The sequence below is a fragment of the Garra rufa genome, chromosome 1 (assembly GCF_049309525.1).
Source record: "Garra rufa chromosome 1, GarRuf1.0, whole genome shotgun sequence".
NCBI lineage: Eukaryota > Metazoa > Chordata > Actinopteri > Cypriniformes > Cyprinidae > Garra > Garra rufa.
This window is the reverse complement of record NC_133361.1, coordinates 9803151-9822807: the sequence shown is the minus strand read 5'-3', so window position 1 is coordinate 9822807 and position 19657 is coordinate 9803151. Positions and strand designations below refer to the sequence as shown.

The 19657-nt window shown below is 35.5% G+C and overlaps 1 protein-coding gene across 1 annotated transcript; it reads right to left on the bottom strand.

Moving 5' to 3' along the window:
* Positions 1-11876: 11876 nt before the first annotated feature.
* Positions 11877-18707, bottom strand: LOC141343708 (uncharacterized). The gene is made up of 3 exons (XM_073848374.1): positions 18327-18707; positions 15524-16234; positions 11877-12451 (listed from the first exon to the last, which is right to left on the bottom strand). Exons 1-3 carry the CDS (start codon positions 18493-18495, stop codon positions 11877-11879), a joined length of 1455 nt encoding a protein of 484 aa, XP_073704475.1. The 5' UTR covers positions 18496-18707.
* Between the last annotated feature and the right edge of the window lie 950 nt (positions 18708-19657).

Genomic DNA, 19657 nt, shown 5'->3' with positions numbered 1-19657 from the left:
AAAGTCCACTAAAGGAGGGAGAGCCTTTTCTCATTTGGCTCCCAAACTCTGGAATAGCCTTCCTGATAACGTTCGGGGTTCAGACACACTCTCTGTGTTTAAATCTAGATTAAAGACTCATCTCTTTAGCCAAGCATTCACATAATGTATCTCATAACGTTGTACTTCAGTTACATCTGATCAAATGCACATTAATATTCTTCAGCTTGGGCTAAACACATCATTTTTGTTTGGTTGGAAGTTGGAACAGCAGCTACGCTAATTATTTCTCTATTTGTTTCTCTGTTTCTGCCACGGGATTTCCATCCCGTGGTAACTAGGGTTTACACAAGATTCAGCCCGGATTCAGAAGAAGAGATGATGCCAACCCCTCAGAGGACCGCAGATGATGCCAGCCTTGAAACAACATACAGCACTACATAATTTTCTTACAAGTTTGATCACAGCACATAATCATTGCAATTAGTGTTCATCATCTGTTTGATTACACAGTTACTGATTTTAACATTTATATCATATGTACATCGACTTGACATACAGTATTCACCACTAAATACTAAAATTACTAAATATATTGTAGTAGCCTAAACTTTTGTACAGCGCTTTGCAACGATTCGTATTGTGAAAAGCGCTATACAAATAAACTTGAATTGAATTGAATTGAAAAAAAAAGGCTTTTCTATTCATTATTAAGAAAGATATGAATAATATTGGACATTCCATGTTTTGTTCAAATGTAAATAAAAGCTAAGAAATATTTTTTTTTCCCACAATGATGCCTCTTGTACATTGTCTTTTGAGAGAAGCCTGTGCCATTTCCGGCACCAATAAACAAAACAAAACAAAAAAACTTGCTGGTTGAATTAAAGTAACTTAAAGTCAGAATTTGCCAGGGATATGATTAATTTCAGGCCAAATCGTCTACTCCTTAAACTACTCCAGTCTGTGTAATGTAAATTGTGTAAGTTGAATTACATAATACAAATTAACTTCTCCCCGACATTCTAATTTATTGAGATGCACATATGTACACACACACACACACACACACACACACACACATACATATATATATATATATATATATATATATATATATATATATATATATATATATATATATATATATATATATACACATTAGGATTTCATAGAAAAGGATGATTAATATAAAAATTTAAAATCATGTATTACTACACACAGCAAATATCATTATACAGTACTTACCTCTGTCTGTGGCAGATTTAGCACAGTCCAGGTGCTGTCCATAATTAATTTGCACAATGTCCTCAAACAGCACCAGAAGATCATCAGGAGAACTGTTTCTCTGAAGACAGAAGTGTCTGTTTGCACATTTCTGGATGATTTTCTGCAGGATGTCATTGGTTTCATTGGTCTCTTGTGTGCTGAGCACCATGGTGTGTTGATAAACGCGCTCAGAGAAAGAGTGCAGCACCTTTTCTACACACTCTTGATCTTCTGCTGAACACTGATCATGTTTGAGAAGCAGAACGATCACATGAGGTCCTGGATCAGACAGATGGACACACTCTCTCACTGTCTGTGTGATCTGATGATCTGAGATGTTGGTCTGGAGCAGCTGAGGACTGTTGATGATGATCACATGTCTGTTCTTCAGTCTTCCTCCGACTCTCTCTACAACATCTGAAGGAGCTTCACTGTCAAACGCTGCTCGTCCTAATATGAAGTTTCCCACATGACTGTTTTCAGACATGCTCTTCCCAAAAGAACAATCCTCAGATCACTCACTACAACACAGATCACATATGGAATGAAGAAAAGTCACCAGTAGGATGCATATTTGAGGTTATTTTCACACTTCTTTTCAGTGTTTTTGTTTGTTTTGTAATAAATTTCCATATACTATTCTTCTCCTTATTTACTTAAGTAGGTATAGACTTACTTTCCGGAGGTGCATCTTTACTCCTTTTCCTGCGACGATGATTGTGGGTAGCCAAAACTGTATAAAACAAAAATCTTACATTTATATTTTACTTTCATCATTGTCACACACCAACAGAAAATAGTGTCTATAAATGATTCTTACAAGCAACAATACTGTTTAAGAGACAGAGTGAGATGCTGGACATTCATTTAGAAATAAAATTCTGAAAAAGCATCCGTAAGAGTGGATATTTTTTTGTGAGATTTACTGACAGTGTGTACATTAACGAGCACATACGCAGCAGATAATTTCCATAGTGACCTATGCAAAAGCAGCACAAATTAGTGTCTGGCTTAAAACATGTTTTTAAACAAATAGCAAGCCTTAATGGTGTTGTGTGATTCATACACTCCTACAAATGCATATTTAATAAGGTCAGCCACAAAGTGTGTTCACACCTTTTCATCACAAGTTTTTTTTACTTTTTTTTTTTTTTTTTACTGCATGTCTAAGGTCAATCCTGACAGCAGTTTTTAACACTGAAAGCGGGTTTACGCCGGCCCGTTGTTGTTTCATTTGATATTTACCTCTCATACATCCAATGAGCACCAGTGGCTATCTGTGCTTATACCCCTTAACATACCCAGTTGCCCTGTTTTATAAGAATTATTAATTTAATAATTCAAACAATCACTTGGAACTGATCTGTATGTGATTTTCACCTCTGCCTTCTCTGCTGAACATGATTACGTTTTCTTCTCTCTTCCGTCTTTTTCTTTAGTCTTCAGTGGATCCTCATCTCCTAATGTCGGATTGAGTTCTGCACACAACAGTGATTAAACACATTCAGCTTCAGTTCCTTCAGCACCTTAAACTGTAAAATATGTATAGATACAAAACTAAATAAATAAAAGTTAATCACTGTTCAGGTGGAAAATTGTTCCGTCTTAAAAAAACTTGAACTGGATCTGGATATGCATTTTCCATCACACATCATTGTACAAGATATAAATAAGTTGCTCTATAGAACCATACATAGCAAAATCTTTTGTAACCCTGTCAATTCTGTCCCAATAAAGTCCTGAAATGACCTTTAATGCAAACACTTAAAACTAGAGTAAAGTGCAACATGTAGTTCGCCACTAGGTGGCAGTGCACAATGAAACGTTTTTCTTCTGCTGTTTTCTGCCATTCGCTTTGCCTTAAAAAAAGCCTGGAAAAACGGGAGCCAGAGCAGAAGTAAATATTAGGATTGAAATCTATTTAGAAAACAAAATATATCCCCTAGGTTGAACTACATTGAAAATTAGATGACATTTGTTGTAAAACAAAGTTATCTCGGTGAGTGAAACTATCATTTTGTGTTGATTAACTTGAAGCTAAAATGGTGAAATGACTAAAAGGTTTACATTTCAACATTACAGTGGATTACAGTGGATAAAAACAAAAAAAAAAACAGTCTGGCTATCTACAATAGCAGTGGATGTTACCCCACATGTATATTTTGTTGTATATTCTAATTTTTGTACAATGAAAAAATGCATTTTGAAATGAAATAATTTTGTTTTGAGTTACCATGCTATACTGTACTTTTCTTTGTCCAATTCCATTATATTGATTTTAATTTTAAGTTGTATTATTGAACATATGGACTTTTAAATGATGAAAAAATGGAAGAATGACATTTAGTTGAACATTAGTTAATTATCTGCACATTTTTGTGTAGACTGTTTTTTTTTAGGCTTCTTCTGGTCCCGGATCCCTGGTGTTCTTTCCACTGAAGTTGGATTCCTCTCTGTTCGCCCTGGTGCCTGGTTCCCTGGTCCACTGCCTCAACTAACAGTGCTGCAACGGTTCCTTTGGGGGGATTGATAAGGACGCTAAGTATTGAATGGGCGGTTGGACAGTTAAAATATTTGAGTGCACTCAAGGGCAACAATTGTTTTCCTTTGAAAGATATTCCCTTTTGTTTTGTTTCATGAGATCTCAAAATTGTTTGTGTAAACTGAACTAAATATTGAATTTTGAATAAGAAAATAAGAAAAATAATTTGAATAAGAACTACATTTAAACTTTATTCTATTGTCCTGTGCTTCCTTTGGAGTGGAATCTGAGTCCGTTGACCATTTAATTAGTACATAACCAGCCTCCTCATCGAATCTAGATTTAGATTACTCCTACAATAGATTCTTAGCCTGCCTATAAGCAGAACTACCACCGTAGGGTTACACTTTCAATTCATAAAAAAAATATCTAAATTGGTTAACAGTTTTAGAAATCTATTGATGTAGTACTTATATCTCTACATGCAGAACTTACTGAACCTATCCAATGTACATGTACATTTTGAACACTACACTTCAGCAAATATCAGCACATATATCTCAATACTGAACTGTTTTATGTTTGTTTCTGATACAGTTCTGTGATTAAAATCAAAAGTGAGTTACTGATGTCACTGTGGCATGAAACACAAAGATGAGGTAACATTTAAAAATATATGAAAAATGTCATAATAAAGAATAACGTGTATGTCTATTTTTATTGATAATCATTTTCCTAAAAGTCTCAATATAAACAGAACTAAATGAATTTGAAATAACAGCATTTAATAAAAACATCTGTACTTAAGTAAGTAGATAATACAAATAAAATAAAGGTCAAAAGCTAATCGTTAGTCTAAAATCTATAAAATGGCAGCTTGTTTGTGCATGCATTCATTTAATGAAACTATTTTAAACAGCTTTTTTAAATTGTTGTATAATTATTAAACATTTAGCTTTATGAACCCAAAATAATTGCATTAACCATTTATATTTCAGATTATACACATAAATAGTGTATTTATAAAGAAATGCAATGCCTGTATGTCTATTCGTGTCTGAAAGCTCATGAATTTTTTTAAGTGCTTAAAATAAATGGAGAATATCGTGTTTTTCCTTGTGCGCTCGAACTTTTCCATCAGTGGTGCTAGATCACTTAATGAGGTCTGCACATCCTTTGTCCGGAAACTGTGCCACAAAAAGAATTAAATAAAATGCTTTCTTAAAAAGGCAGAAGAACATATGTACGTTTTCTGAATATAACAATTAAAAATCAACAGACTGATGAATATGTGCGGAACAAGGGGTGAAAATGCTGTCTGGTACAATACAAAGCGGGATGGGTGGTTACCCTAATGTCGAGTGCACCTATAGTACAAAACTCCCAGCATGCATTGCACCATTAATAAATTATGCATCTGAATTGTCCTGTTTTAAGTAGTACTAATTTCTTTAATTCTTGCTGCTGTTTTGTTGTGATTTTAACAGTTATGATATTCAGGGTTGATCTGTATATCTGAATATTTTGTTGAGGCTTGTATGATTTGTGTAGATGCCCAAATGTGCCTCAAAGTATGGGGTTATTTTTGTGTCTTTATTATTCAAACAAACATACTGTGTTTGAGAGTACTAATTATTTTCTAATGAAAAAAATAAAAGTTTGCAAAAAAAAAAAAGTCTACTTTAATCTCAAAAATAAAGAAATTGATAACAAAATTATTTGCAGTGCGTGTAATTTTTTTTGCGAGCTGAAAAGTTTTGCTTGCGAGTAAAGATGTATCTCAGTGGGCGGTCTCCATCTACCAGGATGAAAGGCCTTTTTCTGTTGGTCACTCTCGACTTGAAGTGACCACGCCCACTACGTTTCCCCACCACTGCCACAGTCTGACTGAGGAGCGAGTTTCTATCAGCCATGGCGAACAACAGGTTGTTTACTGGGCAAGATAACTAATTCACCGTCTTAAACTCAGTGACAAGTGAACTTATGTAGTCTCTCTTCTCATGCTCACCCATTTAAATACGTAACGTTAGCTAAGCCCGTCTGTAGTTTGGTGATAACGTTGAATAAATTTGATTATCCATTATAGCTAACGTTAGCTGCCAGAGCCCCCAATAGTAAAGCGTCAGGCCAATGTTTTCTGGGGGGGAGATAACTTAAACTAAAATATAGGTCATGTAGAGTTTTGATAGATGATGATTGTAATTAAGGTAAAGACCACCATGACCAACAGCAGGAGTCGTACAGTAGCGGTATCAACATTAAGTGACATGGCATCTGACGCACGGAAGGTGTGGTAGCAGCAGTGACACTTTCAGCAGTGACCATGATACAGTCCATCGGCACATGTCACAAGTGTCACTGGCACTGAGCAGTGGCTTCAGTGCGTCAGATGCCATGTCACTTAATGTTAATACTGCCTCTTGAGTCGTAACATGAAGAAATGCACGCCGTACAAGTGTCCGTTATTACTGATGTGCAAATGCACTGTATATGCACTACTCACTATACATCATATTTCTGCTTGAACACAGTTTAGTAGTATATTCACGTAGTTGTATACAGCAAGTGTTTTAGAATGGATGCTCACGTGTTTTGAAGAAGTTTGTAAGGATCAGTTGTGTTTATGTACATATGGGCATCAGACGCTCCAAAACACCCTTTTCTTTTTTCATCTTTGAGGACCCAGCCTAGCGATCTGCCAGGACCTTGCTCGCTAATCTAAACTAATCTAAAAATATAATATTTTTGACCGACGATTACCTACACCCGACTTCACTGGAGCTATACTCTATAAAATATATTGGCCTGACGCTTTACTATTGGGGGCTTTTGCAGCTAACGTTAGCTATAATGGATAATCAAATTTATTCAACGGTATCACCAAACTACAGACGGATTAGCTAGCGTTAGGTATTTAAATGGGTGAGCTGTTGTTGTTCGCCATGGCTGATAGAAGTCAGTTAGACTGTGGCAGTGGTGGGGAAACATAGTGGGCGTGGTTACTAATCGAAAGTGACCAATAGAAAAAGGCCTTGAAGGTTTGAAGTGCACAAAGAAAATTAAAGATTTAAGAAGACTATTTTGGCAAACTTTCATTTTTTAATTACAAAATAATTTGTTTTACTCTCAAACACAGTGAAGCAGCGTCCAATCACCACATACAGGCAAAATAGTGGGATTCTCCGTGACTCGTTTGCTATCGGTATTAAAGAGTATCTTTGCTAGGTTTTGCTTACATTTATTTATTTATAAATGAAACACATGAAGACAAACGGATACAAAAATGCCAAAACAATATGCAATACGGTCAACAGAAAGTTGGCCCCACTACTCGCCAATCCTACAAACAAATGAACCGCCACATAAAATATAGAAAACAAAGGTGATCACCAGTGAACCCTCATGACAGTGAATAACCAATAAGAAAATAACAAGTTTAATGCTCCTACACACAGTATGTTTGTTTGAATAATAAAGGCACAAAAATAACCCCACATTAAAGCACAGCTCTTGTACATAAGATGTTGTATTTTCTTTAAAAGAATAATTTGTTTTTATCGTATCACAGCACTGATACATTTCAGTGATCTTTCAAACACAACAGCATTGTTCAGTAACACTGCAACCTTTGACTAAGTCATAAAACAACATTACCTATTTTATGATGTCATAAAATGTTCTATTTCTGATATCTGTCCTCATGGGGCAAGAACCTAACTAAAGCAAATCAAACTATTATTTTAAATAAAGCAAAAAAAAAAAAAAAAGTTGGTGGGATAGTCCTTGTGACAGAGTTACAAACTGAAGTCTAGAACCACCATTTCTTGATTCAGTCTTGCAATAGAATTAAAACATATTCTTTATTATAAAGGCCTTACCATATTTACAAATCTATATTTAGACATAAGATAAATCAATTTAGCAATAACAAATACAGTCTTTGAGTCCGTGTGGAGTTTAGTTTTTTTTTGTTTTTTTTTTACCTGTAGGTGTGGAAGGTTGAAAATCTTTAATCGAAGGTCGAAGACGAGATCTTTAGTGAAAGTGACTCCAGAGGTATCACAAGAATAACACTTATTAGAAAACAAATCCAGTCCAAAACATTAATAAATCACACTTTAAATTAAACATGTCAATGATTTGGTCAGAAGAAAAAACAGAGAACAGCAGCTGCTGAGTTTAGATTTGCTTTCACTTAATGCAGTTAATGCTGTTCTTTCTGCTACTGAGAGAGGAGGCTCTTGATTGGCGCTCAGTACTGAACAAACATGATCTAACACTGACCGATGACTTGCTTGAGTTAATGATTAGATCACAGTACTTGACAAAGACTATAAAGATGAACTCAGAGCAACTATTTGATCACATGGAGAAACTGAAAAGAACTTACAATATATTAAAATATCCATTTAATATTTCAAATGTGCAAAATAGTGCACACTGTTAATCTTTGCTACAAAATCAACCAAATTCTATCATTAACATACTGTTTTCAATCAAAATCATAACATATATCATTGAAAACAATGTGTTATGGGTGGCCTAATATTTGTTTTTGGGAAAATGGCCTACAGGAATATACTACTCAGAGTTAAGAGTAGACACTCAGAGACTATGTCCCAAATCACACCCTACAGCCTCATTCATTATTCCCTAAATGAGTTTACTTATATAGTCCACTTGAATGTGCATTACCAGCTTTACTCATTACTAACCTGATCAACTTTGTTCAATATCTACAGAAGTTCCCAGTGAGAAGTAGAGAGGTTGATGTTGATGATTTATTGAAAATGTTTCATCTGAAGTTACCATTTTAATCAGTGACTCGTTCTACACAGTGCAATCAATCTGTGTATCTACAGTGTGTACGGTATAATGATGGGATTTGTGAGCTTGAAGTATCCGAACAGAAACTCTAACATAAAAACTGTTGAACATAAAAATGTCAATGTTTGCCTATTGCGCTCCAGAAATCAACAGATATGTCTGCGATTGGCCTCAGTGCCCCACGCTATGAAAACACATTTGCGCTCTCCTAAAGCATATTTTAAAGATATACGACCTACCAGCATTCCCAGGTAAAACGACTTTCTATTAAATGTATTAAAAGTTTACCTAAATTTCAAGTAGTATGTTTACAGTACATTTGCATTCCCAACAAACTTATTTGAAATGCATTAAAAATATATTGAATTGCATTTTAATATATTTCTATAAAGTATACTAGTACTTTATAGAATATACTCTATAAAGTAAAGTACTTTGGTAATAAATATATGTTTAGTAAATTTTAAACAAACATAATATAAGTGAATATAAATGAAGTTTTAGTGTATTTACAGTAAAAGATAATTATTTTTGTTACTAAAAATATATTTAATGTGTACTTTATGTAAGACAACAGCAAACTGATTCAGCTTTTAGTGGGTTTAAAGTGTAAGTAGGGTAGACCGGGTACAGTTTGATATACACCTAAATAACTTCAGTGCACAACAAGTCTAATCTGTGATATTTACTTTGCACATTTGTATTAGCACCCTTTTCGATCATGGGAAATTTTAAGTACATGTGCTTCTCCAGTCCGAAGATATCGACGAAAGTTTTTTTTTTTTTTCTAAGCTAAGTTTTTCACTTCACCTCATCTTCTCATCCTTACATGACCGTTAAAGTTACTTATATTTTCATAAACCTTAATCTGTGCTCTAAAAATATATTTCATGACTTTGTGCCATGCAAGGTCTTCGTAAAATCTAGAGAAATGTTCGAGGTGGTGAGCAGGGTGCTGATGAGAAACATTATTTACAATCAAGTACCATTTATTTATTATATTTATTGTTATTATGCTTTTTTTACTGTTACTCAACTTTTCAACTGTTACTATTAAAATTATGAACTGAAATTACTTATAACTTTTAACTAAAATCACTACTTTTCAGGCCCTTTCGGCTATTAAAATAGTTCAGTTTTGTAAGTAAAGTCAAAGGCAAAGTGATTGTATTAAATTTTTTATTTTAATTAATTTTGGAATAACGCTTGGATTTCGAAATGACAACACGTGACGTTTTACTTGGAGCTAATTACAAGTTCTACAACGCATTTTACAACTTGGAATCTCATAGTTACGGGAATTCTGATATGACATGAATGCACCTTCATCTTGCTGTATTTGTCTGCTGCTTGTGACACGGTTAACCACCAGATCCTTCTGTCAACCCAATTGGCAAAGAAATTGTACTCCAGTGGTTTGAGTCTCCCCTCTCAGACAGGCTTTCAAGGTTTCTTGAAGCCATGAATTCTGCTGTCTACCAAAAAATCCTGAAGGACAATATCTGGCCATGTATTGGTGACCTCAAGCTAAAGCGAACTTGAGTACTGCATTATGACAACGATCCAAAACACACCAGAAAATTCACCTCTGAATAGCTGAAAAAAAGAAGACTTTGGAGTGGCCTAGTCAAAGTCCTGACCTGAATCCTATTGAGATGTTGTTGCATGATCTTAAAAAGGCGGCTCATGCCCGAAAACCCTCTAATGTGGCTGATTTACAACAATTCTGCCAAGATGAGTGGGCCAAAATTCCTGCACAGCACTGTAACAGACTCATTGCAAGTTATTACAAACGCTTGATTGCAGTTGTTGCTGCTACGGGTGGCCCAACCAGTTATTAAGTTTAGGGGTCAAACACTTTTTCACATAGGGCCATGTGGGTTTGGATTTTGTTTTCCCTTCGTAATGAAAAAACTTAATTCATAAACTGCATGTTGTGTTATCTTTGATTAATATTTAAAATAGTTTGATGATCTGTAACATTAAAGTGTGATAAACACACTTAATAAAATAAAATAAAAAATTCAGGAAGGGGGGCAACACTTTTGCAACACTGTACGTGCCAGACCAGTATGTGTAATTCTACTACAGAGATACACTAAAAACAGAGACTGTAGTGTATACAAACTATAGACTGTAAAAAATATGGACGTAGTGTCCGTGACGTCACCCGTAGGTTTCTGAAGAGCAATTATGAAGCTCATAGTGGGCGGGATTCGACCGTCGCCATCTTGGAAACGCTTCATCGTGCGCCACTCCCGGATAATCGAAAATGGGCAAGGAGGCGGGACGTGGGTGAAGCTGGTTGCTGAAAGCACACCCACCTAGCGCAACAGTGGTGATAGCAGCAGCAATCCCCCTGTCACTCAACTGGCCACGCCCTTAATTATGCGGAACTTTAAGGCTTAATATAACTTAAACGGATGAGTTATAAAAAAAATTCACCCCCTCACAGTTGGCATGAAGGGTGAAATTAGCTATATAGACCAAAAACACTTTTTGTACCAGGCAGTAAAAAAAAAAAAAAAAAAAATGTAGGCATTTTAACGTGGCATCTATGGGATTAGTCTTGTATATCCAGACCTTCAGACTGACTACTGAAGGTTCTGGAATTCATGCCAGCTTTTATTGGCCAAGGCCCGCCCATAAGGCCGTTTGACCGATATGTCAAACAACCAATCACAGTTTGTTTCGTTCAGCGTCACGTTTCGTTGCCTGGAAATGCCCCCACAACAGCAAACTGGCATGCAACAAGTCAGTCATTGAAATTAAGTCAGTAATTTGTTCGCGAACGTCGCAAGTGTGTATAACAACAACGGCGTCTGCATGAGCACATTTTAGCAAAACGCGAGTAAATCAGTCGGCGCTTTGTTTCCCGGGGGACCGAAAAGGAACGCGACACTCGCGTCTTACGGAAATCCGATCAAATTCAACGAATCAGATGACGACTTCGACATTCCTGAAGTGTTTCCAGTTAAGTGTATACCATATGCATCAGACGTTTAGCCAATGTTCCGTGGGTGTGATGTCTGAGGCTGAGACTTCTATGGGATTGACTTCCTTTTGCAGCCAGTCTCTAGCGGCCAGTCAATGAATTGCAGTTTAAGACACTTCCGTGTTGTTTCAATAGAGGGAGCGAAATATTTTGTTTCAATCATCGTTTCACAAAATATACGGATTGGCTGTCCAAATGAATACACAGCGGTGTCGTTTCCAGATTTATCCACTCTGTGACCCGGTTTAAAAAAATAAAAAATAAGATTTATTAAGAATTAAGATAAAAATTAGCCGTTTCAGACTCCCAAAATGCTGGATCCATCTAGACAAAACACTGATAAGATACAAAACTGTGATATTTTTTTGTATGCCTGTGTAGTGCGGATGAATTTTTGAAACACTTGCCACATTCAGTGCAGTGATAAGGTTTCTTTACAGTGTGGATCTTCTCATGTGTTTTTAGATGTGTTGAGCGACTAAATCTCTTGTTACAATGTGAACACTTGTGTGGTTTCTCTCCAGTGTGGATCCTCTCATGTGTTTTCAGATGCGATGACTGACTGAATCTCTTGTCGCAGTGAGAACACCTGTACGGTTTTGCTCCAGTGTGGATGTTCACGTGTTTCTTAAGATTTGATGATTGTGTGAAACTCTTCCCACATTGATTACAAGTGAATGGCTTCTCTCCTCTATGAACTCTCATGTGACGCCCAAGACTTGTTTTGAGTGTGTAACTCTTTTCACACTGAGTGCAGGTGAAAGATGCATTGACTCTTATTTCCTTTATATCCTTCTGTTTGTTTTGAGAGCAACTCAAAGGTTTTTCTTCAGTTTTGACATGATTTTTCTCCTCCACTTCACTTGATTCTTCATTCTCCTCTTTTTCTTTAATTATCTCTGAAATAAAAGTAAAAAAAGTACATGTTCAGTAACTACGAACATAAAAGTTAACCCTGATGTAACAGTGCAGGACTCCAGACAAACATTTGTGAGCAGTGCCACTAACTTTTACAGATGGAGGCTGGTGTGAGGGATATCAAAATTAAAGATAATCATGTGCATTAATAAGTAATAATTAATTTGCATTAACAAGTGCAGTTAGTAATATTAGATATGTATTACTTCGTAATACACATTTGACATGAGCTTGAGTAGGGAAACATGCAAATTTTACTTTTTTTACTTTAACTCTCTCCCTCTCTATCCCACATATGGCAATATATTTACTTTTCAACCTCAAGTACTCATCTTACATGTTTATAAAGGGCATTTGATCTACTTTGTTCACTTTGTAAACACTGGGTTGGTACTTCTGAAGGAATGTAGAAAATTAAAACAAGTCAAAACTATTTTGAAGTTAGGGAAGAAAATGAGATGGGAGTTTTCCGACATAACCTAACTGTATTAACCATTTTAAACCAGAAAAAAAAAGAGTAAAGAACCATAATAAGGAAAGACATGAACATCTTGGATCACAATTTTTATTCTGGAAGTGAACTTCTCCTTTACGGTCTGGAGACTTGCTAGGCTGTCACTTCTTGGGCCACTTTGTTGACAGCTTTGTTGCGCTGCGTTCACACCGCCCAAACCGTCATGCGTCAGTTGCGGCAAGATTACATGTAAAGTCAATGGTTGAGTCCGTCAGAGGTCCGTCAGAGGCTCTGCGTTGCGTTGTGTCCGTTGGATCCGTCAACTTTTCAAGCGCTACCTGCGTTTCAAGCGTCAACGCAGCCAACGCAAGCAACGCAGAAGTTCAGCTAGTTGAACTTTTGACGGACTTAACGCACTTGACGCAGTGCGTCAACCAATCAGAGCGACTCACTGTAGCGACGTCACCACACGTATTTTGAATGAAGCGGGAGCAGAAAAAACAACTCAACAAACGTATTCTAGCCGTCTGCAATCGCAGAGAATTGTATGATCCGTCCTCGTTGTTGTATAAAGACAGGAATGTAAAGGAACTTGCTTGGATGAAGATCGCTGAAGAGATCGGGTTGTCAAATCTTTTCTCAACGTAATTATTTCCCATTTCGTTAGCTAGCGAAACATGTTCATGAGAGGATTCCAAAATGTCCAGTCCCAATAGTTTGCCATGGTTTATTCAGGGGAAGTGTGCAGAAAACTAGATGCGTTGGGAGCGTTGCCTGACGTGTGCGGTGTGAACGCACCAAAAAGCAAGCGTTGCCAGCTTCAACGTACATGCGTCAAACTAGATGCGTTAGGTGCGTTGCCTGACGCAGACAAAGTGTGCGGTGTGAACGCACCATTAACGTTTGCGTTCTTGTGTTTAGTGTTTTGCATCACAAGTTCATCACTGTGCAAATTCTGTCTTAGTGAATGAGAATGTGTTTAAAGTTTTGCAAGAGAGTGCATGAGATCTGCCTCAACTTTCTCAAGAAAGAATGATTTATTTGACAAATTGGTTTCGGTTATTGAGAACTTGGTTCAGAGAATGGTGTTTGGTGTTTTAGCAAATGTGAAAAATGAGTACACAAGGGTATCAATACTTCAGTCTTTTGTAATTTAGCTCCATCCTTGTTTAAAGGGGTCCTATTATGCGTTTTCACTTTTTGAACTTTAGCCAGTGTGTGGTGTGTATGTTTGGGCATAAAAAAACATCTACAAAGTTACAAATGTCAAAATAATTCTGGCTCTCCCAAGCTTTAGAACTGAACAGCACAGGCTGGTGTTTCTCTCCATCAGTCCAAAACAAGTCAATCAATAATTTAAAAGACTGAATGCGGTCTATGCTGTTCGCCAATCGCAACGCAGTTGGACTGCTAACCAAACACAATACATTTTTCGGAAGGTGGAATCCGGAATTTATCGAGCCGTTTGTAAATAATGTAAATTATGTGAAAAATTATGCGCTTTTCGAACCACCAAGCATGACAGCATGTTTAAGTACACCCCCAAAACAAAATAAAGACTTTGTAAAAGAGCATAATAGAACCCTTTAATACTGTAGGATTGCTGAGGAAATGTTATCAGCACGATAGTATGCAACTGTACAATTCTTGTCTATTACCACCCACTGCTACTTACACCAGTTAGAAAAGCTAAATATGTAGGAGAGCATTGCTACTGAGTGACTGTTGTTTTGTAATAGTTAGCACTATAAAGTTAATGTGGAATCAAGACTAGAACATAATTTATCATTGAAATGGCTTATTGACAATATTTTGTTATGGCTACACTTGAATTGGTTTCTAAATAGATGAAGGGTGGTAAAACATAAACAGTTAATTGTACCCAGCATACCACCCTTACAATATTGAGTTCAGGTATGTATTCCTACTTACAAGAGAAGCAAAAAAGAATCAGTTACAAAACTACATGACAGTATATCCTACATCTGCCTTCTACCTTCCTTTAAAGTAGAGATGCACCGATTGATCGCCGATTTTCGCATGATCGGCCCGGATCGGCCAATTTCTCCTCTTGCCGATTCCTAGCCATTCCTTTTATTGCCATCGGCGCTTGCAATTACGTCGCAGCCGCGCACTCACAGTCGCGTGTAAACATGTCTTTGGTGTGAGTGAAGATGACACAAAGATCGCAGTTTGTAACATTTATAAGGCCAAAATACAACGTGAGGGAACAACCACGAACCACGCGCTTGTTTAGCTTGGCTGGATTTTATACCTTTTTCGAAGGCACAAAGCACTTTAGTTTGTTGTAAGTAGATCATACAATGTTTAAAAATGTATTTTATTATAAAATAAATTGAATTAAAGAAAATATTTCTGTATAGGCCTATGCTTTCATTACAGTTCTTAAAAAAATACAATCGGAATCGGCAGGACACACTTACTGAAAAATCGGAATCGGACAAGAAAATTGCAAACGGTGCATCTCTACTTTAAAGTGACACATATATATTTTGAGACGACTGAACATAATAAAACTTACATGAAAACATAATATCATCAGATCTGAAAGTGCTAGATCTAATGATGTTCTACTTACGGTGATTGTTTTTTGTATGTCTGTGTAGAGCTGATAAACGATTGAAACGCATCCCACATGCAGTGCATTGATACGGTTTCTCTCCAGTGTGGATCATCTCATGTCTTTTGCGACATGCTGTATCACTGAATCTCTTGTCGCAGTGTGAACACTTGTAAGGTTTTTCTCCAGTGTGAATCCTCTGGTGTCGATTTAAACCGTTTGCTGAAGTAAAAGTCTTTTCACACTCAAAGCAGACATACTCTCTGACACCAGCGTGTATTTTCTGATGTACTTTTAAATAGTTTAGACTTGAAAAACTCTTTCCACACAAATAACACAAATGTGGTTTCTCCTTTGTATGAACATTCATGTGCCTCTTCAGAACTGAAGCTTTTAAAAATGTTTTGTCACATTGATCGCATGCGTGCAGCTTCTTTCGGGTGTGGATGATCATGTGATACTTAAGGTTTGATACGTCTGCAAAACTCTTCCCGCATTGATCACAACTGAACGGTTTCTCTCCAGTGTGAACTCTCATGTGAACATCAAATTTATATTTGTTTGTCAAACTCGTTCCACACTGAGTGCAGGTGAAAGTTTTCTTGTCTCTTCTTTTCTTTAAACATGTCTGTTTGGTTTGAGAGCAACTCAAAGGTTTTTCTCCAGTTTTAGCATTTTTCTCCTCATCTTCACAAAATTCGTCACTCTCCTCATTTTTTTCAATCAACTCTGCAAATAAAAATAAAGGAGGTTAATTTTCAGTAACTCTCAGTAAAGAAAGAATCCCCCAACTTTATTCTTAGTTGAGACAACTTGACAATTTAAGTTCACTTAACTTAAATTATGTTCATTGCATTTTATTAAAAAGTCACATTAACTTTATTTTTAGTTAAGGCAACTTCACAATTTAAGTTCATTAAACTTGAATTATGTTTATTGGACTCATTTTATAAAGTCCTGTAAACTTCATTTTTAGTTAAGACAACTTCACAATTTAAGTTCATTAAACTTAAATTATGTTTATTGCACTTGTATTAAAAAGTCACGTTAACTTAATTTTTAGTTAAAGCAACTTCACAATTTAAGTTCACTAAACTTAAATTGTGTTTATTGCACTTGTATTAAAAAGTCACGTTAACTTTATTTTTAGTTAAGGCAACTTCACAATTTAAGTTCACTAAACTTAAATTGTGTTCATTGCACTTGTATTAAAAAGTCACGTTAACTTAATTTTTAGTTAAAGCAACTTCACAATTTAAGTTCATTAAACTTGAATTATGTTTATTGGACTCATTTTATAAAGTCCTGTAAACTTCATTTTTAGTTAAGACAACTTCACAATTTAAGTTCACAAAACTTAACATTTTAAGGCAGCGCGAAGACTTACTTTTTTAAGTTGAAACAACTAACTATTTTTACAGTGCATTTATATGCGGATGTCACTCCTAAAACTTGCAGCAAGTACACCGCATGGGTCCTCTTAACACTTTGCTGGCTTCCTTGGCTATGTATAGTGCATTCACAATTTGAATACAAGTTGTACTCCCTTTATCACTGAAAGACTGTCACTCATTTCATTTTATCGCAATCTCAGAAAATCCCGCTATTATCAGTCAATCTCTCTTTGCATGGCATAATCTCTCTATTAGTTTCATTGCATCTACACTTTGTTCATTATAATGAGAGGATTCGTGAGGACTTAAACAAAAACTCTTTTGAGCTGTGAGTTGATTCTGATTCTGATAACTGGAACGCCTTGATTAGCCATTGTGTTCCAGAAATCAACAGATATTGGCTACAATGCTCAACGCTAGGCTATACTAAAACAGAGCGACCCAACAAACGAAGGTCTTACATGAGTGGAATGACACAAGGGTGAGCAATTAACAACAGATACTCCAAATAAAGTTGTGTTATTAAACTAAATTATAAATTATTAAAGCAGCCTTAGTTCAAAGTGCATCTTTTTCAGTGTATTGGCATGTGTTGTGTCTTCGCAAAGTGCATCTGTGTAAAGGGGATCGTTTTGATAACTTTGTCATCAAAAAAAAAAAAAAAAAATACTTTTACATTTATACCGTCATTTGCATTTTACTCTCTTCATCTGTTTATTTAGTTATTTAATTTACATTATTTTACAGGTTTTATAATGAATAAATTAATTAAATCATTGTAATTATAATTATTTCAATAACTAAAAAAACTGCCTTTTCACATTTCTGATGTGAAGAAAACAATAGCAGGCAGTGTAAATGTATAGATGTATGTAAGACCATAGCAAATAGTAATAAATATATAATTTTAAATAAATATTTTTTTTCATTACCATTTGGTCCAGCAGAGAAAGAAAACAGAATAGACAGAAGAGATAAAACATATTTACCTTTCTGTGCAAGAGTAACATAACGCCAAGTACAGTGTTATAAATTTAAGTTGATTTTTATTGACTTTTTGTGTTTTTTTGTTTTTTGGGATTTGGACATTGCTTGTTTTCATCAATACTGTTTTATAGATTGTGTTATGCAACAGTCAAATTATTTTAAAATGTATCTTTTAGGGTGACTTGTAACATTCTGTCCTGGGACTATGGATGAAAATAACCTTTGGTTAATTCTGGTACATTTACAGAAACGTTTTATTAATGTAAAATGTCCCTGTTAACTAAACAAACAAACAAACAATAAATTAATTAATAAATAAATGTGCATAACTATATTTAAGAGGAAAATAGGTCCTTTTTAAGGATCTGAAGGCACCCTGTTAGATCTTTGTGAGCTTAATGTACCACAAACGTTAAAAATGAATCAAGAAGAAAAACAACCTCCTTGTTCCTCTTGTTTTATTCTCCAGGGTTCTGGTTCCTCCTGTTTTATGCTCCAGGGATCTGGTTCCTCTTGTTTAATTCTCCAGGTTTCTGGTTCCTCATGTTTTATTCTCCAGGGTTCTGGTTCACTCATGTCCTCCTCAATCTCCTCTTTGACAAACACCATCTTGACAGCAGCAGATCTCAGTTCAGCTGATACTCCTCCAGATATTCCTGCTTGCTTGGGAACTAAATCACGTCTTTGCAGATGAGAATATTACAAGCATTTATTGACTTGGTTCAAAAATCGTATTTTTCTGTTTACTAAAAATACATTTCTAATAGTTTGTATTAAAACAGCATCACGACAAAACATCAGAAAGCGCAGTAAAACTAATCTTCTTCCTCTGGTGGTTTATGGTGTTTGGCAAACAAACGTTTTTGCGGCACCCGCTGGACTGGAGTGTGAAGCGGCGAGAGGAGGGAAAATTAAATATGGAAAATCACTTATTCGGGGATTAATAGGCAGAGTTAGGGAAGTCAAAAATGATAACCTCTCTCCGTTCTGAATTGCGTCGTATCATGTGTCAACAATGGCCAGAGATATTGTCAAAAGTATCAAATATTAGCAATATTAAGATGATTTAGCATTTCCAGTTAATGTTGGTCTGTTACAGTCTTATTATTATTAGGCCTATTATTAATATTATTTTTATTATTAAATATACAATTAATTTGCCATGCAATAATTTCATAGCGCATCGCCACATTACACGATTAGGCTATTACCTTACTCCTTATTGAAAATGTTTTTTAAAAGGTGTTTTAAAAAAAATCTATTAATTTATACAACGAATTATAGTTAACCTTGCGGTCATGAAAATTAACTTTAACTTCATGCACCGATTTTCAAAAACCTTTTTAACTCGAAAAACGTCCACACGTTTTTCACTAAAGGTGCCACAAAATAACTATTATGGGAATAATTAAGAAAGTTATATACCATTATCAGCAAATATTGAAGTAGATTCGTCTCTCGTCATAGAGAATGTGCCGTTAATGCAGCGTAAAAAAAAAAGTTCCGTCAGTTTTTATTTCTTAATCTTTTTTTTTTTTTTTTTTTTACTTTCACTTTTTTTTTTACTTTCACAATTGACTGAGGTTAAGACGTTCACCGGAATAACGTTTGTACGTTGTTGTGTAACATCCAATGTAAATGTAACAACAAAAGCAAATGTGTAAATACAGCTGGAAACCTGGGGAAAAATATCCCTTAATTATTCATTCCCGAGTGCATGATGGGAACACCAGTATCAGAAAAGTTGACTAGGTATTACTATATGAAATTA